This window comes from Aedes aegypti, chromosome 3, assembly GCF_002204515.2.
Source record: "Aedes aegypti strain LVP_AGWG chromosome 3, AaegL5.0 Primary Assembly, whole genome shotgun sequence".
NCBI classification, from domain to species: domain Eukaryota; kingdom Metazoa; phylum Arthropoda; class Insecta; order Diptera; family Culicidae; genus Aedes; species Aedes aegypti.
Window position 1 is genome coordinate 269,219,789 of NC_035109.1, and position 19,154 is coordinate 269,238,942.

At 36.7% G+C, this 19,154-nt stretch overlaps 1 protein-coding gene across 2 annotated transcripts in view; it reads right to left on the reverse strand.

Annotated features, from left to right (window-relative positions):
• Nucleotides 1-13,647: 13,647 nt before the first annotated feature.
• The window catches only part of LOC5572223 (zinc finger CCHC domain-containing protein 24), a 58,066-nt gene continuing 52,559 nt past the window's right edge, over nucleotides 13,648-19,154 (reverse strand). The window contains exons 3-5 of one of the 2 annotated variants that reach the window (XM_021850703.1): nucleotides 14,562-15,053; nucleotides 14,336-14,500; nucleotides 13,648-14,269 (exon numbers count right to left, since the gene is read on the reverse strand). In XM_021850703.1, the coding sequence (XP_021706395.1) occupies nucleotides 14,156-14,269; nucleotides 14,336-14,500; nucleotides 14,562-15,053 (771 nt within the window). In that variant the 3' untranslated portion in view covers nucleotides 13,648-14,155. Of the gene's footprint in view, nucleotides 14,288-14,335; nucleotides 14,501-14,561; nucleotides 15,054-19,154 lie in introns of both variants that reach the window. The other variant, XM_021850702.1, reaches the window with a different exon arrangement.

A 19,154-nucleotide genomic window follows, 5' to 3' on the forward strand; every position in this document is an offset into this window, starting at 1 on the left:
GTCTTCCCCCAGAGATCAACTCCGAGTGTACAGACATGGGAGGTTACTACACGCTCTCCCTCCCCTCGCCAACATATGCTACAAGTCGTGTTGGTGGTGACATCTTCGGTACAGTTTGATTCCCAGGATCCTGGATTCGTAAAAATAAGTGTGGAGTTTGGCTGTTTTTGTGGTGAAATGTGCAAAAAGGTACTTGCCCGATATAGTGGGCAGCCCACGTCAACTGCCGCCAGGGGCTCATCAGATTGCTCCGGGACATCCCTGGTCAGGGTCGACGTGGGAGGCCTCGCGCTTAGCGAATCAGTTTGTGGTTTGTGCTGCTTGCTGGTTGTTGGGATGCTAGTAAGATTGTGGATTTTGTCGTAGTCTTGTGCAGTTAAAGGTGGTAGCAGAGTACGAGTTTGATCTATGGTATTTGGTGCTCGTTGTCCTAGTCGTTTATCCGTTTTCATTCCGGGGACAATATTTTGAGTTCTCCAGTATATTTTCTCGTCAGGTTTCGGGTCCATTATTCTTCTCGGTGTAGGTGAGTGTGCTCTTCGTGACGGATGATGCTGAGATGCGTTTACCTCGATGATTAGTTCTCTCAGTGGGCGATATCTCCATTTGGCGTTTGCCGCTTCTGCTGCGTGTGTGAATGCCATGATCTTGCGTATTGTTGTTAAGTTCCTTTTGACCAGATGAAAAAGAGAGGAGTGTCTGATCCTTTCGCGATAATCTATCGTGTTGTGCTGTTGTGTTTTGCTGAACGGCTTTACTTGGAGTAGTCTTCGGTGCTGGTTTTTGGAATACAGTTTAATTTTGTTTGAGTGGTGAGGAGGACTGGCTACGTGAGTATGCCTTTAAAGTTTGCTTTAGTGCAACGAGCTCTTTCGTTAGTACAGCTACTTGCTTTTGTAAAGAGGTGATTACTTGGTCTTCAGCGGCTAGTTGTTGCTGAACTTGCTCCTGAACTACTTCAGCGATCGTTCCTTGCTTATTTTCTTCTGCATATATACGCCTCGCCTTAACAAATGAAATGCCTCTGTCAACTTTCAGACGCACTTGTACATCAAGCAATCACGCGATGTTGTGGGATGTCCGCTCTTGCAATGGAGACAACTGGGAGGATTCGTACATTGCTCTCCTTCGGGGATTTCATGTGACGCAGAACACCGTAAGCAAACTCCAGGCTGCTGGCAGGACTTTTTGGAGTGACCATAGATACCGCAATTGAAGCACATCATCGGGGAGGGGTAATATACACGAACTTTGATGCGCAGTAATCCGAAAAACACGTGATTGGGTACAATTCGTCCCCTTAATGCTACAACTAGATAACTCGAAAATCAAAATTTTGGGATGTGCAACTTTGAAAATAAGACCGTTTTACAAGGTGACGGTTAATCGCAGAGGATATGGTTCAAAAATAAACTTTAACTTGTGTATTTTGGATCACACGCTTATGAGCTGTAGGTATTTTACAGATCTAATTAAGAAAAATGTTTTGGCATATTGAAGTCACAAATTTCAAATTTCAAGTTATCTAGTTGTAGCATCAGTGGGACGAATTGTGCCGTGTAAAGAGAGAACCAACAAGGGGGTGTTTTTCAAGACACCGTTCACTTGCTTTTTTATTCTGCGGACTGATTGTACGCCCTGAGCCTTGAGGTTGTCCAGTATCATAGTTTCTTCCTTGTAAATTGTGTCTGGGTCGGATACTACACCTTGGACCATGTTCAGTGTAGGGTGAGGAACTATTTCGACCTCAGTGCCATCGGTTAACTGTGTGATTTTGATGAGTTTCTCATAGATAGTTTTAGAGCTTGTGCGTAGAATGTAACGTGTACCTCGTCCTTCACAAGATGCTTGAATCGTTCTGGCTTCCTTAACACCAACTTTCAGTGCCCACTATGAACGAATCGAACAGCGTGGCGTCTTGTTGGCTATTAACATTTTGTTTCCGACGCAAAATGAGTACCATCACCTGACCAAGATCATCGGGACCAAGCATCCATTCTGGAACGTTGCTTCGACATATCGCTCCCGCTGAGCCCCCGGAGGGGCCAGGGGACCTGCCTGACATTTATTCGAGATGCCAAGAACTATTCACTTCACCGTTGGTCCTCCAAAAAATATGGAACGTATTCACGAAGGATCGTTTTTATTTCCTCTTTGTCACCAATTAGCACTCGGATCACAACACTGCCTACACAACAGTTCAGATGTGTGTATGGGTGATTATATCGACTGCAGCATCGCACCGCGTGATATTTACACCATCGATTAATACCGAATTTTACTACTGTCCCATCAAGTTTTGCCCAAACTTCACTTTGCCGAGAGAGATTCTACGAGAGTCTTGTACTTAAACACTAGAGTTGGTTAATATACCGCGTAATTAAGACGAAAAAGATGATAATCAATTGCAAGCTTTATGCGTGTATCGATTACCTTCAGTGTCCCGAGCACAATGACATATGGATTATGTTTCGGCATAATTACTTTATTCAATGTCATTTCCTTCACTGGAAATCCCTTAAGACCCCTCAATACATTTTGTGCAATGGTGGAGCCAACCTCTTTGGTCACTTTCATACATGCTTTCTTTCGATTTAATTCTTCTTTATTTTAATGTTTTGTTTGATTGTTACAATTTTTCTTACAGCTTAAGTGGTTGGCCAAGGGCCTTTCAATCTTGGTAGTAATATTTTGATTTTGATTGTTGGGTTTAGATTTGATTATTCTAGTATAACAATTCGGTTCGTTTGGAGCGCTGGTGCTTTAACCTAACTACTATATATACAAGCAAAATCTGATAACCTAGGGGGGTGCGACTATTCCGCGGATGGCCTGCTGGTCTGACGTGCGGAAACGAGCCCTGTACCTCTCGATAGACACACTAAAGCGATCCTCTATCTCGGCTAGACGGTGGACCTCAGAATTTCGCATTTGCCAAGGGGCGTTCAGAGCAATTCTCAGAAACTTGTTCTGAACCCTCTTGAGCTTAAGGTGATGTGTTGTAGCGCAGCTCTCCCAGACCGGCTTGCCGTACTCGATCACGGGATGAATGATTTGTTTGTAGACAGCAAGCTTGTTCTTTCGGGACAGTGCCGACTTTCGGTTTATAAGGGGATATAGCATTCACAGCATCGTGCTGCACCTCGTGGCCGTTTTGTTAACTTGTTGCCGGAAGATTAGCTTGCTATCCAAAGTCAAATCTAGATAATCGGCCTCGTTGGAGCATTCCACCGCTGTGCGTTTAGGGTGATTTTGCCGGAACAAGTCTGAGGGATTGGGAGTGGGGGAGAGGATGACCTGGATCTTTGCCGCCTTTATACATATCTTCCAGCTGGTGAGGTATTCTGTCAAGACATCCAGGCCTCGTTGGAGTTTTGCCGTGACCGCTCTGATCATTATTCCACTGTAGACGATGGAAGTGTCATCTGCGAACAGAGACTGGGCACCGCCTCCTGGATGTGCGGGCATGTCGGAGGTGAACATGTTGAATAGCAGGGGCTTGAGGATACTGTCCCACAGTGGGACGAAATCATAAAAAGTGGGACATGTGTGTTTGTGCTGAAACCATTGGGTTTAGCGTTTCGACATGTTCTACAAAGTTTCATCATTTGTGGAGTACTTAATTTAGACACTGAAAAAAATTTCACTTGAAATGATATACACTGAGAAAAAAATTTAACTTTTTTAATTATTGTCAAAATTGAAAACTGTCCAAGGAAGTATTGTAGGCGACATCATTTCATGAAAGTTTGTCGAAGACAGGAAAGCTCTATCTCCTACACTGACGGAGTTAGGGGGTAAAAATGATGGGTACTCCCTTAAAACTCATATTTTCTCCATAACTTCTAAATTTGAATTTTAACATTTTTACAATGTTCTACAGTGTTTAAGGTGCTGTAAAAATGCACAGTTTTGCCGAAGACACTGAAGCGCTAGCTCTCCATTTTGAAGATTTACGAACGATTTTCTGATTTTTTCACATCAAATTTAAGTGTGCATATCTTGTAAAGTTGCAAGTAGTAGCAGCTAATTTTAGCATCATGCTGTTCCTCAACCTATATCCTTTTAATATTTGTACGAATAATTGCGGGGTCAAGCGGGACTCATCGCAGTTTGTTTAATTGAAAATTGTATTTCCCATAATTAAATATCTATATTTTGCAGTTTTTTATGTATGTGGTATAGTTTTTAAGTATTGTTTTCATTTTGCTATTGAATTTTTAATGTTTGCCCATTTTGAATGATGATAAAATGTTATGTTTTATAGATTTTGTCAAAATTTTAACAGTTATATATTTTAAAGTAATATTTATTTTTTTCATGTATCTGACAACATTTTTATAAGTGTATCAAAGAGCTAAATACCGCTATAAGAATAAAATCAACTGATCGACTGATTCAAATGTATAATTTGATTGTTTATACTACAATCTAAGTATTTAAAAATAATTGAATTGCACTCCTAAGAACATTAAAACAAAGAAAGATACAAATTTGTTTTGATAGCTATCAATGACATTGCTTGGATATCTATTATAGCGCTGTATATCTGTATATGTATCGATTTCCTAGATTTGCAAAAGTACAAAAAGTGACAGACGGTATCTAGCATAGGGGCAAAATTGAGTATTTAAGGAATAATAAAACTGTGTTTAACTATTAATAAGCCTGATACACTTGAAAAAATCCTATAATTTTCACGGGAACATCAACTTTTTCTCTATAGCCGTGTCAAATTGAAACAGTAAACATTATAAATTAGCCGTTTGTAAAAAAAACTCTTGGTTGAATATTATAACAAAACATAAAAAAATTAACAGATAGAAAAGAACAATAATTAAAATTTAGAATACATACATTTATTCATAGGAAATACAATTTTCAATTAAACAAACTGCGATGAGCCCCGCTTGACCCCGCAATTATTCGTACATATATTAAAAGAGTATAGGTTGAGGAAAAGCATGATGCTAAAATTATCTGCTACTACTTGCAACTTTACAAGATATGCATACTTAAATTTGATGTGAAAAAATCGGAAAATCGTTCGTAAATCTTTAAAATGGAGAGCTAGCGCTTCAGTGTCTTCGGCAAAAATGTGTATTTTTACAAAAAAAAAATTTAAATTTAGAAGTTATGGAGAAAATATGAGTTTTAAGGGGGTACCCATCATTTTTACCCCCTAACTTCGTCAGTGTAGGAGATAGAGCTTTCCTGTCTTCGACAAACTTTCATGAAATGATGTCGCCTACAATACTTCCTTGGACAGTTTTCAATTTTGACAATAATTAAAAAAGTTAAATTTTTTTCTCAGTGTATATCACTTCAAGTGAAATTTTTTTCAGTGTCTAAATTAAATACTCAACAAATGATGAAACTTTGTAGAACATGTCGAAACGCTGAAACCAATAGTTTTAGCACAAACACACATGTCCCACTTTTTTTGATTTCGTCCCACTGTTTGTCCTGGGGAACGCCTGCGATGATGTCGTGCAGATAGTTATGCGATGATGTCGTGCGCATCGGAAATTGCTCCGTTTAGCGAGACCCGGAATGTCCTCGCTGACAGATAGTTATGCACTATTTTGATGAGCTGGTGGGGAATCGACTGTATGGTTGTAATCAATTATGCTTTTCGGCTACGATTATATTAGAATATTATTACCGTTACGGCCAAATTAGAAAAAAATATGATTATACAGTCAACTCAGCATAACTGGATTTTGAACGGATCAGAGAACAAGGAAGGTATACAGTAAAAACTAGAGCAACCTGACCAATGGATTACAACAGAGTTGAAACAGATTTTGCTATTCCGTTAGCGCGTTTTTTCTAAAAAAGTATGTTATAATTTTTAATGATTAGTAGTTAAAATAATAAAAATTGTAACACAATTTACTCTAAACTAAAGTAAACTGAAACAAAATATGTTATAATTCAAACAAAAGTGTAACTCATTATGTTTCGAATCAAACCCAAATATAACTCATTTTGTTATTTTCCATTACTGAATTATATCAAAATTTGTTATAAGCAATTGCTCTCACAAATTTTATGAAAAATGTGTCATAATTATGTTCTAACTAGTAACAAATTTGAAGCAGCTTTTGTTAATATAGTTTTGTTTCAATTATGTTTTAATTTCTTCCATGAATTCAAAGTACTTCTAGCAAAAATGAAACAAAATTTGATCTTTGTAATAAATCTTGATATAATCGTGTTGTTGTAATCCATTGGTCGGTAGTAGATGAAATAACAATAAATTCAATACAATTTCCTCTATACTAAACAAAATTGAAACAAAATATAATATAATTTAAATAAAAATGTAACTTATTATGTTTCAAATCAAACAAAAACATAACTCAGTTTGTCATTATTCATTACTTAATTATAACAAAATTTGTTATGTTTTTTACATGAATAAAAGCGCACATGTAAAAGTAACTTCCCTAAGATTTTTTATCACGATTTGTTTTATAATTATGGTATTTCCCAAATTTGAAATAGCCTTTGTTATTATAACTGATTTTGTTTAAATTTTGTAAGGACATTGTTACAACTCAACGTGCATGAACAAAAATGAAATAAAATTTGATATTTGTAACAAATCTTGATATAATTGTGATACAATTTTGTTGTAATCCACTGATTGCATTCTGTGCACGTGCTACAGCCCTATGTGCAGGAGCCATAAGATCCAAGATAATCTCTACTGTAATCCTTACAGCGATTTTTCCATGGGTTTCACAAGCGGTTACCTTGAGATTTCTCCAAGAAACAAATTTTGTTCGCTACCAGACCATTTCTAATAGAACTCCAGAAATACCAGCAATTCCATCAGGAATATTGCCAGAAGTTCCTCCAGAGATTTTTCCAAGGATTATTCCAGGAATTTTTGCAGGGATATTTGTACAGGAATTTCGCCAAGACTTACTGCGGGAATGTCTCCAGTGATTCCTCCATAGATTCCTCCAGTAAAATTTTAACTAGAATTTCTCCAGGAATTTCTCAAACGATTCCTCAGGGAACTTTTTCAGATATTACTGCTGGGCCACTCAGGCTTCTCAGACACCCGTCTAGAATCACATAACAAGATTATGACATATTGTAACAAAAGCTGTTAAATTAACAGAAGTTTATATAACTTTGTCAAGATGGCTTTGTTCTTAACTTGTCACATTTTTTTTGTATCAGATTAATTATATGACATTTGTTATATTTCTTACATTGCATGTGTAAGTTGGTTGTAAATAACATCTAAAGTTATGAACAATAACAAAATTTGCAATAATGTTGGAGCCCATCCTTGGACAATTTCTAGAGGAAATCATTAAGATTTTTTTTAAAACAATCCTCTGTGATATTCCTGATAAAATAGCTGAAGAAATCCCTGCAGGAATCGCTGTAGAGGTTTTACTAGAGAAATCCATGATTCCATGAAGAGATTTAACAAAAAATCAATGTAAAGCATTTACTGAAGGAATATTTGTAGAGATTTTCGTAAAATAATCCCTGAAGTAGTTCTTAGCATAATGTATGACTTAATTCCTGCAGGAATTCATAGGACAATCACTGAAGGAATTTCAAGAAGAACTCTTAGAGGAATCCCTATTGGTGGTTCAGAACGAGTCCCAGTCAGCGTGGAGAAATTATTAAAATAGTCCATGTCGCGATTTTTCTTGTGGTAACTCTGGGAAAATTCCTCCCAGAAATTCTTGAGGAATTTGTAAGTTGAGAAACACCTATAAAAATTCTTGGAGTAATTTCGGAATAATTCCTGGAAGTATCTTGAGAGGACTACTTGGAGATATCTTTGTATGTTTCCGTGGAGGAATCATCAGAGAAAATTCTGAAGAAATTACTAGATAAATATCTTGAGTAACCATTGAAGCAAAATGTCCTAGTGTAACTCTTAGAAAAAATCATGGGAGAAACCTTGAAGATATGAACATTAACATACTCTAACAATCCCTTCATAAAAAAAAGTGTTGCCTTGAAGATTCTCTGCAAGAATCCTTGATTTTCTAGAGGAATCTCTGAAAGAATACCAGAAAAAATCGCTTAAAAATTATCTGGAGAAATTCCGCAGCTTTCCTGAAAGAATTCCTGGAACAGATCTTGGAGGATTTCTTGGAGAATCTTCTGGAAGAATCCCGGTAGAAAATTTACTTTAGTAATCATTAGAGAAATTTTTGCAGAAACTCCTTGCGAAATCTCTAAAGGAATCCCTGTAAATGTCTTGGCTGTCTTGGTATTGTTATTCGAACAACACGCCAAGCCGTTCCCATAGGGGACGTTACCCGACCAGATGGAAGAAGCAAGATTATAACAGAATGTGTTCCCCTGATATGATTTTTTTATATCACCAGTTGTTATAAAACATGTACCGTTAGTAGTTAAAATAACAAAAAATCTAACAAAATTTGCTCCAAATTAAACTAAAATATAACAAACCCTGTTATAATTATATCAAAATTATTACAGAATGTGTTGCAAGGATGTTACAAAATAACAAAATTATTGCAAACTATGTTACTGTTTATGACATCGGATGTTATTTGCAACAAACTTATGAAAGCGATGTCAAAAATATAACAAATATTGTTATAAATGTGTTACTAAAAATATAACAAGTTGAGAACAAAGCCATCTTGATAGCAAAATTATATCAAATGCTGTTATTCTTAACTGCTGTTGATAGGAATGTGTTATAATCTTGTTATGTGGTTCTGGTCGGGTAGCCAAAAAGAAGGACGTTTCAAGTAATACTGTTCTATATGGTATGCCCTCTTCAACATCTAATCCAATTTCTTTCGCCGTTCCCTTACGGTACCTATCCATCTAGTATTCATTGCTTTCTTCTCCATGCTCCCACTTACTTCAAGTAAAATAGACCGATATGCCGGTAACCAAATTAAACGCCTGTAAATATTGTTTGCAGGAATCCTAGGACGAATTGCTTATCGAATCCCTGGAAAAACTCCAGGAGGAATTGCTAAGATATTCAGCCTATCAAGAGCCCTATCAAAACTGGTCTAAAATGTATCATGGAAAACAATATTTCTTCCTGGAGCAATCTCTGGCAAAAGCCCTAGTGAAGAAATTGCTGTAAGAATTACGGTAGAGATTATTTGTGAAGGAATTTTCGAAATAATTCCTGGAGAATTCTCTGGAAGAACCTCTGGAGATATTTAGAGAGTGATTCTTGAAGGAATATCTGAAGGTTTTCCTAAAAGGATGTCTGGTGCCCTATTTGAGCAGGTCTCAGAATTTCGATTGATGTCAAAAGTTATATAGTTATAAGTTAGAATTATGTCGAATGATTTCGATTCCTTGTATTACATTTTTTTACTAATTTGGTAATAACGGAAATAAAATTCAAGTATGATAACTTTATGTTTAAGAGACCCATATAGCCTCAGCGGTAAACGCGCAGCTTTTCAGTAAGATAAAACTAATGGACATGGGTTCGATTCCCACCGGTCGAGGATCCTTTCGGGTTGGAAATTTTTACGACTTCCCAGGTATACAATATCATCATGCCTTGGCATATATACATAGGCAAAAATAGTCGGATGGCAAACCTCTACGTTTATAAATGCTGAGAAGCAGGCTCTATTCCACTAGGTGCGTAACGGCAGGTATATTGCATGGTGTCCATTTACATCTGGATGAAAAATCATGTATTTTGAGCCGTCGCATGATGGTACTATATGATGGTCTAAAAATGTCCACATCACACCCTATCGGAACCGGTTCCGGAATACTCCGAAATACCGGCCAAATCTAAATCTTGGTCCTCTTGGTGCTCTTGTAAATCGGAATGAAAAACCATTAAATTTGAACCGTCGTTATATACATGTGTATGAACTGCTGAATATGATATACGCCAGTTCCTTCTGAAACAGGTTCCAGGTTCCCTTGTGCCCTTGTGCTCAGAATGGCCATACTGACAATTTCCAGGGTTCCATTCTTGAGTTCCATATCTTTCATATAGAGCTAAAAGAACGAAAATCGGTTAAGAAATGGATTTTTGAGAGCGTTTTAAAGTCATGGGTCATTTTTGACCCTTAATGCATAATGTGTAACTTTTTCTTAATACATTAGGAAGGTTAAGTAAATTGAAAACGTTTTTTTTTCTCTTCTACGCAGGTGAAATCAACTCACCGGTAAAAAATCTGAACTGCTACGGCAAATGAAATGTAATATGTTGTTAACAAATGTTATAAAATCTTAAATTTGTTTTACCAAATTAGGATGATAGTGTTGTCTAATAACACAGAACATCTAGATATAAGAAATGAATGTTATGTTTAGAATGATACTAATACAGAATTAAAAAAAATCCATAGCCTTAACATCCATACTGTTGTCCCGACAAAACATGAATAGTCACATTTTAGGAATTAGACATAGAAGCATGAAACGAGCTCACCAATTGATAGTCTATCGTTGACAGGGCAGAAACTTTCAATTTTGTCACCAACACCAACGCCTAACACACACGAGCTTATGAAAAAAAAACACACCAATTTTCATCTACTAAAAAACTCTAAGAGAAATCCTTAGATGTGTTTCATTACAGAAGAAAAAAAAAAAATATATATATATATATATATATATATATATATATATATATATATATATATATATATATATATATATATATATATATATATATATATATATATATATATATATATATATATATATATATATATATATATATATATATATATATATATATATATATATATATATATATATATATATATATGGAGTAATGTCTGAATAAATTTCTTGATATCCCAGTTAAGAAACTCTTGAAATAGTTTTGCATCGATACCTTAAATAAAGATCTTGGAACAATCTGTGAAGGAATTCTGAATTATTTGATGAAAATGTGTCAATAAAGGAACTCTTAAAAAATACCACACAAGTTTTTGGAATAGTTTAAAGAAGAATCTTTGCCACAAATGTTAGCTTAAAAATCATGATGGCAAATTAAAATAAATCCTTGAGAAACCTCTAATAGAATCCAAGGACATTTTCTGTGGGAAATTCCGGAGGATTTCTTAGAGGGATACTTCGAAAAACTATTTTAGGGATGCCTGCAGAAATTCAGATGTTTTGTTTTGATGAAAAGTTGGTAGTACCGTAAAACGGGGTAACTTTGATAGGGGGGGAAACACAACATAAGGACTGTGGCGAACTTAATTTGTAAAATTCAAACAACGATAGATTTACCAATGCATCTATACACTCAGTGGTGCGGAAAGTGGGTAGGACACGTACTACGCACAAAAACACCTGGGTAGGACTGCCAAAGGATTATCCTATTTTCAATGGTAAAGCTTTGTACATGGCTCCTAAAAGTTCTGGCTTGTGAGAAGAACGATTGGTAATATCTATAGAGAAAATCCTGGGAAACTAACTGTAATAATTGTTACGAGAAACTTTTTTAACCGTTTATAAAAATTTTCTATGGCATTTCTGAATGAATCAATATAAGGTGTCTTAAAAATATTAACAGCCAGCTCTGTATATGTTCTGGGACAAATTGCCGTGAGCTTTCCTAGAAGTTATTCTTGAGAAACTCTGGCTGATTCAGAATTGCCGTAGAAATTTCCGGGAGTAGTTCTTAGTTAATTATGGAAAAATGTGTAATCAAAATCCGACTGATATTTTGTGGCATCATTCATAAATATATTAGAGAAGATTGTGACGATTTTTTGAAAGTTTTTTTTTTCAGAATAGTTGAAAAAATTCCAGCGAAATGTTTGATGGAGTGTTTGCGCGATGAAACCTTTTTCAAGCATCTTTAGTTTCTCCTGGAAGCTTTTGCAAATCATTCCTACATAAATTTCTATAAAAATACTATCCAATGTTTTTCGAGATTTTTTTCTTTGGAAAATCCTATGGAATACTATCCCAAAATTGGATTATCTTAGCATTATATAGCAATTATCTTATCTAGGAAATATTTTAAAACTTCCTCAAGAGGAGTTATTTCTGCGATCTTTGTTCATTAAGGGTGACTTTGAACCTTACACAAGTTTCATCAGAGGTTAGTCTAAGATTTTCTTCAGAAATACCTCACGAATTTATTTTTCAGAGAAAATTCCTTGGCATTTTCCTAGAGACATTCCTGAAAGAATTCCAAAGAAAACTTTAAAGGCTTGCTTGAAAAAATCTTAAAGAATTACGTTTGAGGTTATGGCTTTCAGTCTTAAATAAAACTCAAAAACGGGTTTTTGCTTACATCCGACGTTTCGGACACATATATTGTGCCTTTTTCAAGGATTAGCTGTGTTCAAACGATAAAACGGAACACAGCTAATCCTTGAAAAAGGCACAATACATGTGTCCGAATCGTCGGATGTAAGCAAAAATCCGTCTTTGAGTTTTATTTAAGACTGAAAGCCATAACCTTAAACATCAACATAACAGTCGTACCACCAAGAAACTTGAAGAATTACTGCAGGATATTCTGTAGAAATCTTAGAAGGAATCTCTGGAGCAATTGCTGAAGATTTTTAATAGAAATTCAAAGTTGAAGTCTTATATAAACCCTTGACGGAAATCCCCAGAAATATCTGTAGCAATTATTGATTGAATTTAAGAAGACGTTTTGACGTTTGGAGGAGCTTGGACTTTCTTGAAAAATAACTCAAAACTTTTATTTATGGAGGAATTCAGAAGGTTTCTGAAATAATCTCTGGAGAAATTCCATTTCTGCGTTTCTCCTTGGAAAAATCCGGGTTAGATTCTTGAGGTATCAAAACTACATTTAAAGAAAAGGCCTAGGAAAATTTGTGGAGAAATTCCTTGGGAAATTATCACTAAATAAACTCCTTTAGAAATTTCTGAAATAATATCTGAACATTTTGGCAAATATCTGAATACATTTCTGACGAAATTCCTAGAGACAATCATGAAAAAACACATACAGTAATACTTGTCGTGATGTCATGAGAAATTCTAAAAAAAAGTCTTAATCCTTAGGGAAATGTCTGCACAGGTGCCATGTGAATTCAAACTTTTATCTCCTGGCTCCTATTTGATTTCATTTTGTATTCTTGATTCCTGTTTGGTCTCTTTTCGGCCTCTTTCTGGTTCATTTCAATCTTCTATATTTAAGGCACTCAGTCGCTAACAGCCCTGTAAAGACGAAAAGCTTTCTTAATCTTGTGCCGGCATGAAAATAACGGGTTTAGAAGCAAAGGGGTTTCAGTGATAAAAACCTAGTATTAAGAAAATTAACATTGAAGTTTTTTCAGATTTTTTTCATTCTGAATTTCGTTTGTGTTTGTGCCCCTCAAATATACTAACTTTCAATTTCCAGTCCAAAACTTCACTGTGCACAAAATATTTGCCAACGTTTGTCCTACCCATGGTTCTGAACGTGGACGCGCCTCTGTATACACTCAAGGTTTGTTACATTTAATAAGTAATTGTCTGTCCATTCACATCAAGGGGCTCCCAGTGACATTTTCCTATGTAGTAGGAATTCATATTGGAGAAGACCAGACTTTATACAATCAAATAAAGTTAGTTAGTGAACTGCATTTCCCCTATTAATTCCATCATAAGAAAACGAAAGATGTAGGAAAAGGAATGCCAATATATAAACTTATACAATGGTTCGGATAAAACATTCGCTATTTATTGGTTCGCAGTGTAAGATTTTGGCACATGGTATCATAGTTGCAATATTTTAGTACGGTAACAATTTTTGGTTCTATAATCTCGATTCGCTCAGTACTGCTATAAAATCACCTTCTACCAATATGTAGGTATTTATATAATGCTTTCGACAAAATTACCGAATCGGTACGTCAATTTAAATATGATAGAACATTACTATATACAGATTAGTTCCTTCCAACTGGCAGCTGAGCATTTTGTTTTAGTTTCAATAATATTCGATCGTTAAATAAACAATAGTATAAGGCACATAAGTATTTTCACGTATAAAATGTGTCGGGTTCGTTAAAATGGCTTTTTTTGGAAGAGATGAGAATAATGCTCAAAACAGGACTAGGGGTAACACAACACATAGGCACTTTCGTAAAACGGATCATCGAGTATAAATGTCTAATTGACCGTTTCGTTCACACCAAAAACAAAATTCAATGAAATGCTTCGACTGCTACTGAATTCTTCGGCAATAGTAGCCGAGAGTTTTGCACTTTTCGCACAGTAGCTGCGGATGAACCTTGGACTGGTCGGACACATCCAAGCCGTCTGGTTTCTCGAGCGGTCGCTGCAAAGAATGGGAGTTCTAGTGACTATTATTTAAAAGCTGTTCGGCATTTCGCTGAGTACCAACCTGTTTATGCGGATACACATTGATGTGGCATTTAATGCATTCCTGGCCGTGATTTGCCCACGAGTTTCCAGACATCCACTTCCGTTTGCACTTCGGGCACTTGTATTCCCCAAAGCAGCGCTTCTTGCCTTGGTATGGTGTTTTGCCTTCAGCTTTCGGACGAGCCTATAAAGGATACAGGAAATGAAGTTCTCCCCTAACTTTTTATCAAAGAAAATTTACAAACCTGTGGACAATCTCGTATGTAGTGGCCTTTTTTGAAGCACAAATGGCAAAGATAGTTGGCTGGAGGAATTTTGCTGTACTTTTGATTTTGCTGACTATTCAAAGGAAGTAGCGCGTGCTGTTGATAGTGTTGCTGCAAATGATGTTGATGACCCATTGATCCACATTCATCCGAATAACCGGCGCTTCCATTCCTGAGCAACCCATTCATCCGGTTACCCTCGGTCATGCAGTCACCGCCTCGAATTCCATCCCGTGCCCCATAGCCAGACAAGCAATCCAAAGCATTTGAATAGCAGCCGGTGGGGCTGCCCAGCTGATGAGACGAGAGATTTTGATTTTGACCGAGTCCAAAAAGGGTTAAGTCGGTAAACTGGTCGCACAGGTCGTTGATATTATCGGCGAGGGGAGAAAGAGATTCGTTGGTTCCGTTGGAATAACTCTGGGAAGTGGGGAAAGGGCTCCAGAGGCTTTGTAACAGTTTTGAGTTTGGCTGAAATAAGTAGTGAGAAGTAAGAGCAAAATATTAGCATAAGTATGTAATCTGGTGAAGCTTCTCAAAAATTAAAAATAAAACAGATGATAAAGATTACAGCAGTCAACGAACAACATACGAGAAGGCCTGTGAAGAGCCGCTTAGGTTCGCAAAGGTTAGCAAAATTCTGCGAAAGTCCACATAGTCTATGAAAGTCGTGCATTCGACACTGAAAAAGTCTGTAAGTCGCAAACGAAATACGCCTATCTGTCAAGATATGCAACATATTAGAGTTTACAGGTATTTGCTCGCCTTACTAGTGATTTTAGTATATTTTATTTTTTTCTTTTGCAGAAGTGAAGTGAAGTGTGAAAATTCAATCAGTGGTTTTCTTCACCTAAGACTGCCGAAGATCCGCGAAGACCTGCATAAATCTATCAACGTCCGCGAAGTTTCGCGGAAGTCTGCAAAAGTCTGTGAAAGTTCATGAAGGAACGAAAAGATCCGTATCATTTCATAAAGACTTTCGAAGGCTTGCCAAGGTTGTCGATGCTTGCAAACGCTTACAAAAGCCTGTGAAGATTCGTTGGGATCCCCGACAATCATGCATTGTGCTATTTTGTACGAGTCGTACAAAATAGCATAATAAATGATTGTCGGGGATCCCAACGAATCTTCACACAGGGCCGGATTTACAAATAAAGGGGCCCAGGGGCCCTTTTGCCAGAAAAAAAAAACATTTTAGCATAGACTAGATTTTTTTATAAGGTTTTCATTACCACAGTAAAACTATTTTTTAACGTTTAAAAATACTTCAAATCCCCTATGAACGTAAACCAATTTAAAATTAAAAGTAATGTAGGTAATGTTTTCTTATATTTAATACATCTTAGTAGATTTAATATGTTTACAGGGTCAATTGAATGATTTTTGTCAATGTCAATCAATGTCAATGTCAACAACCAAATTCGTTTGATGATTATCTTCTTATAGGTTCCTTAATTCAAATTATGCTAATTCTATTCATGTTTAATATTTAAGTTGTTGAACAAACAGTTTTGAGTTGAAAAAAATGCTGTAGGGCTGGTAGCAGGTCTTTTTCTAGAGACTTCCAAACAAACATTTTCACGGAATAAGAGTTGAACCAATCACTCTCAAACATATTTCAGTTGAATAAACGTTTATTCAGTTACTAATGTTTGTTGGGTGGGTCTCTGTTTTAATGAAAGTCTATGAATAGTCTTTATTTCATGGAAGATCTGTAAGATCTCTAATAAAAATGCATTTTCCCTCATTAAAACCTGATGGCTCCAGAGAAAAAAAATCAAAGTTTTCAATGTAGCTTTCCAGCAGGTTCTTTAAGAATTTCCTCTCACATGTCTCATGGAAAAAAATCAAGAGATCTTCCAGTTATTTTTCCAGAGATTTCATCTGAAATACTTTTGAATTTTTTCTAGGGATTCCTCTACCAATTACTTTACTTTTGCTGGCTCTACGTCCTTTAAGACATGACCTGCACCACAATGTGATGCCAACTTGGTCAAACCACCTAGCTCGTTGCGCTCCCCTTCGTCTTGTACCGGCCGGATTTGAGGCGTACACCATTTTTGCGGGATTGTTGTCCGGCATTCTCACAACGTGTCCCGCCCATCGTACCCTTCAAGCTTTGGCGACTTTCTGGATACTGGGTTCACCGTAGAGTTGCGCAAGCTCGTGGTTTATTCTTCTCCTCCATACGCCGTCCTCACATACTCCGCCGAAAATTCATCCTAAGCAAACATCGTTCAAAAACTCCTATTGTTTGCAGGTCCTCTTCGAGCATTGTCCACGCCTCATGCCCGTAGAGGATTACCGGTCTTAGCAGCGTCTTGTACATGGTACACTTAGTACGGAAGTGAAGTTTACCAGACCGGTCTTGTGGAGTCCGTAGTTAGCACGACTTCCGGCAATGATACGTCTTCAAATTTCTCTGCTGCAGTTGTTATCCGACGTTATCAATGATCCGAGGTAGACAAATTCGTCCACCACCTCGAACTCATCCCCGTCGATCATCACGCGTCTGCCAATGCGAGCTCTATCGCGCTCGGTTCCTCCAGCCAGCAGATATTTCGTCTTCGATGTCCAACCCGATCTGCTTCACGTTCCAGCCTGGTATACTTGTTCACCTGGAACTGAGACGAGACTCGCGAAGACGGTCTTTTTTTTACCCAATTTGTTTTGGTGTTCTTCTTTTTTTGCATGAAAATTCGAAATATGAATCAACATTCAAGCGACAACTGTCATTTGTGTTTACAGTCGATGCCGTGCTCGCGTATCAAGCTCGAACATTAACCTCACATTGCATATGAAAAATGTTCGCTTCTGATTTTAATATTTGAATTTAGTGCTGGTGGGAAATAATTCATGAACCAAATTCAGTGACCACACAGTATGATTGCTTTCTAGCCTACTTAACGCGTAATGTACGGGTGGCATCGTATCCTGTTTAGTAAGTTTCTGACAGCGGAATTGCAAATATATTTTACCCGGTCAACTGGTTGGAGAAAATGCTCTGTCGTGTAAAAAGTTGTGGAAGGAACAGCCGTTCCGATCCGAATAAACATTTCTTTCGGTTTCCGAAAGATCCGGCGCTGAGAAGCAAATGGATCGAGTTCTGTGAGGCAGGAGAAGATGCGTCTTGTGGACCCGTATCAGATGATGACAAAATTAAGCCAAGTGCTAGAGTGTGCAGCGTAAATATTGATAGCAACGGCTGGTTTCAGATCTCAAGAATATGATTTCCAGGCACATTTCGTCGATGGAGATTACGGAAAAAGTTTGAATGGGAAAATAGTGCGTAAAACTGAAGCGGTTCCTACTATTAAAGCGCCTACAAATTTCCGGTCCACAAGCAAACCCCTCAAAACCTCTCCCACTTTATTCGTCCCCTGCGCTAGAGGATCATAATTACGCCGACTTAATTTCGAACGCTGTTGAACCGTTTGGATTTGACGAGGATAATTCGGAGGTTGAAGAGCCAAACAGCCAAATTGATGCGCTGTACACCACTCCGGTGTGTTCAGAAATTTCGGAAGAAAACACAGCAACTGAGTCATCGACACCCGAAACGCTTACAACTGTGGCGTCGGAAATTGACTCATCCGAAAAATCAAGCAGCTTTCATTATTTCCGGTAAGTTAGATTTACTTTTTGACCACATACATTAGTTGAAAAAAAAAACAGTCAAACCTCCAAGAGCCGATATCTGAAGGGACCATCGATTCCAACAGGAGCTCTTCCAATAAAACCCACAAGAAATATTCTAAAGCCATTAAAAAAATATTTAGGGCTTTTTTTCCATGAACCCAGCAAGAATTTTTACGCTGATTTTTACTATAATTTTTACAGCATACTTAAATTATTTTACAGGAATCCGTGATTTTCACCATAATCTCAACAGTTGAAAAGTTTGGTTAAATAAATCAACGGAGTAAGGTAAATTTTTACAAATTTCGGTTAAACTTTACCGGAATCCGTTGAATTTCGACGGTGTTTTATTTTGCTGAAAGGTTCAGCTGTTGAGATTACGGTAAAATTCACGGATTCCGGTAAAGTAATTTAAGTGTGAGGAATTTTCATATTGATTTCTTCAAAAATTCATCCTCGATTAATCATAAAATTTTAACAAATATTATTCGAGGAAAAAAGAACTCTTCCACGAATTCCTGATTAATTTCGATCTTAGATTCATAAGTTCTTTCAGAAATTTCTATTTTTCTTATTGCAAAAAAATTTTGAGTAATTTCTTAAAATATTAAAATATCCATGAATTCTTCAAAAGTCTATTTGAAGTTTTTTTTTTTCAGTTAGAACTTCAACAATTATTCCAACTATTTTTATTCTGAAACATATTTCTTCAAGGATTTCGACCGAAATCTTTTAAGGAATTCGTTCAGAAAATACTGCAAATCTTAATAAAAACCCTTGCATTTTATAAAAATATCCCTAAAAATTTCTGAAAGCTTTCCTTGACGTTTTCTTAGAGATAGAGTGTTATGAAAAATTCTTTGAAGACTCCCCTTGGAAATATCTTAAAAAGTTTCTGGAAGAATACTGACAGTTATTTTCGCAGTAACCTCT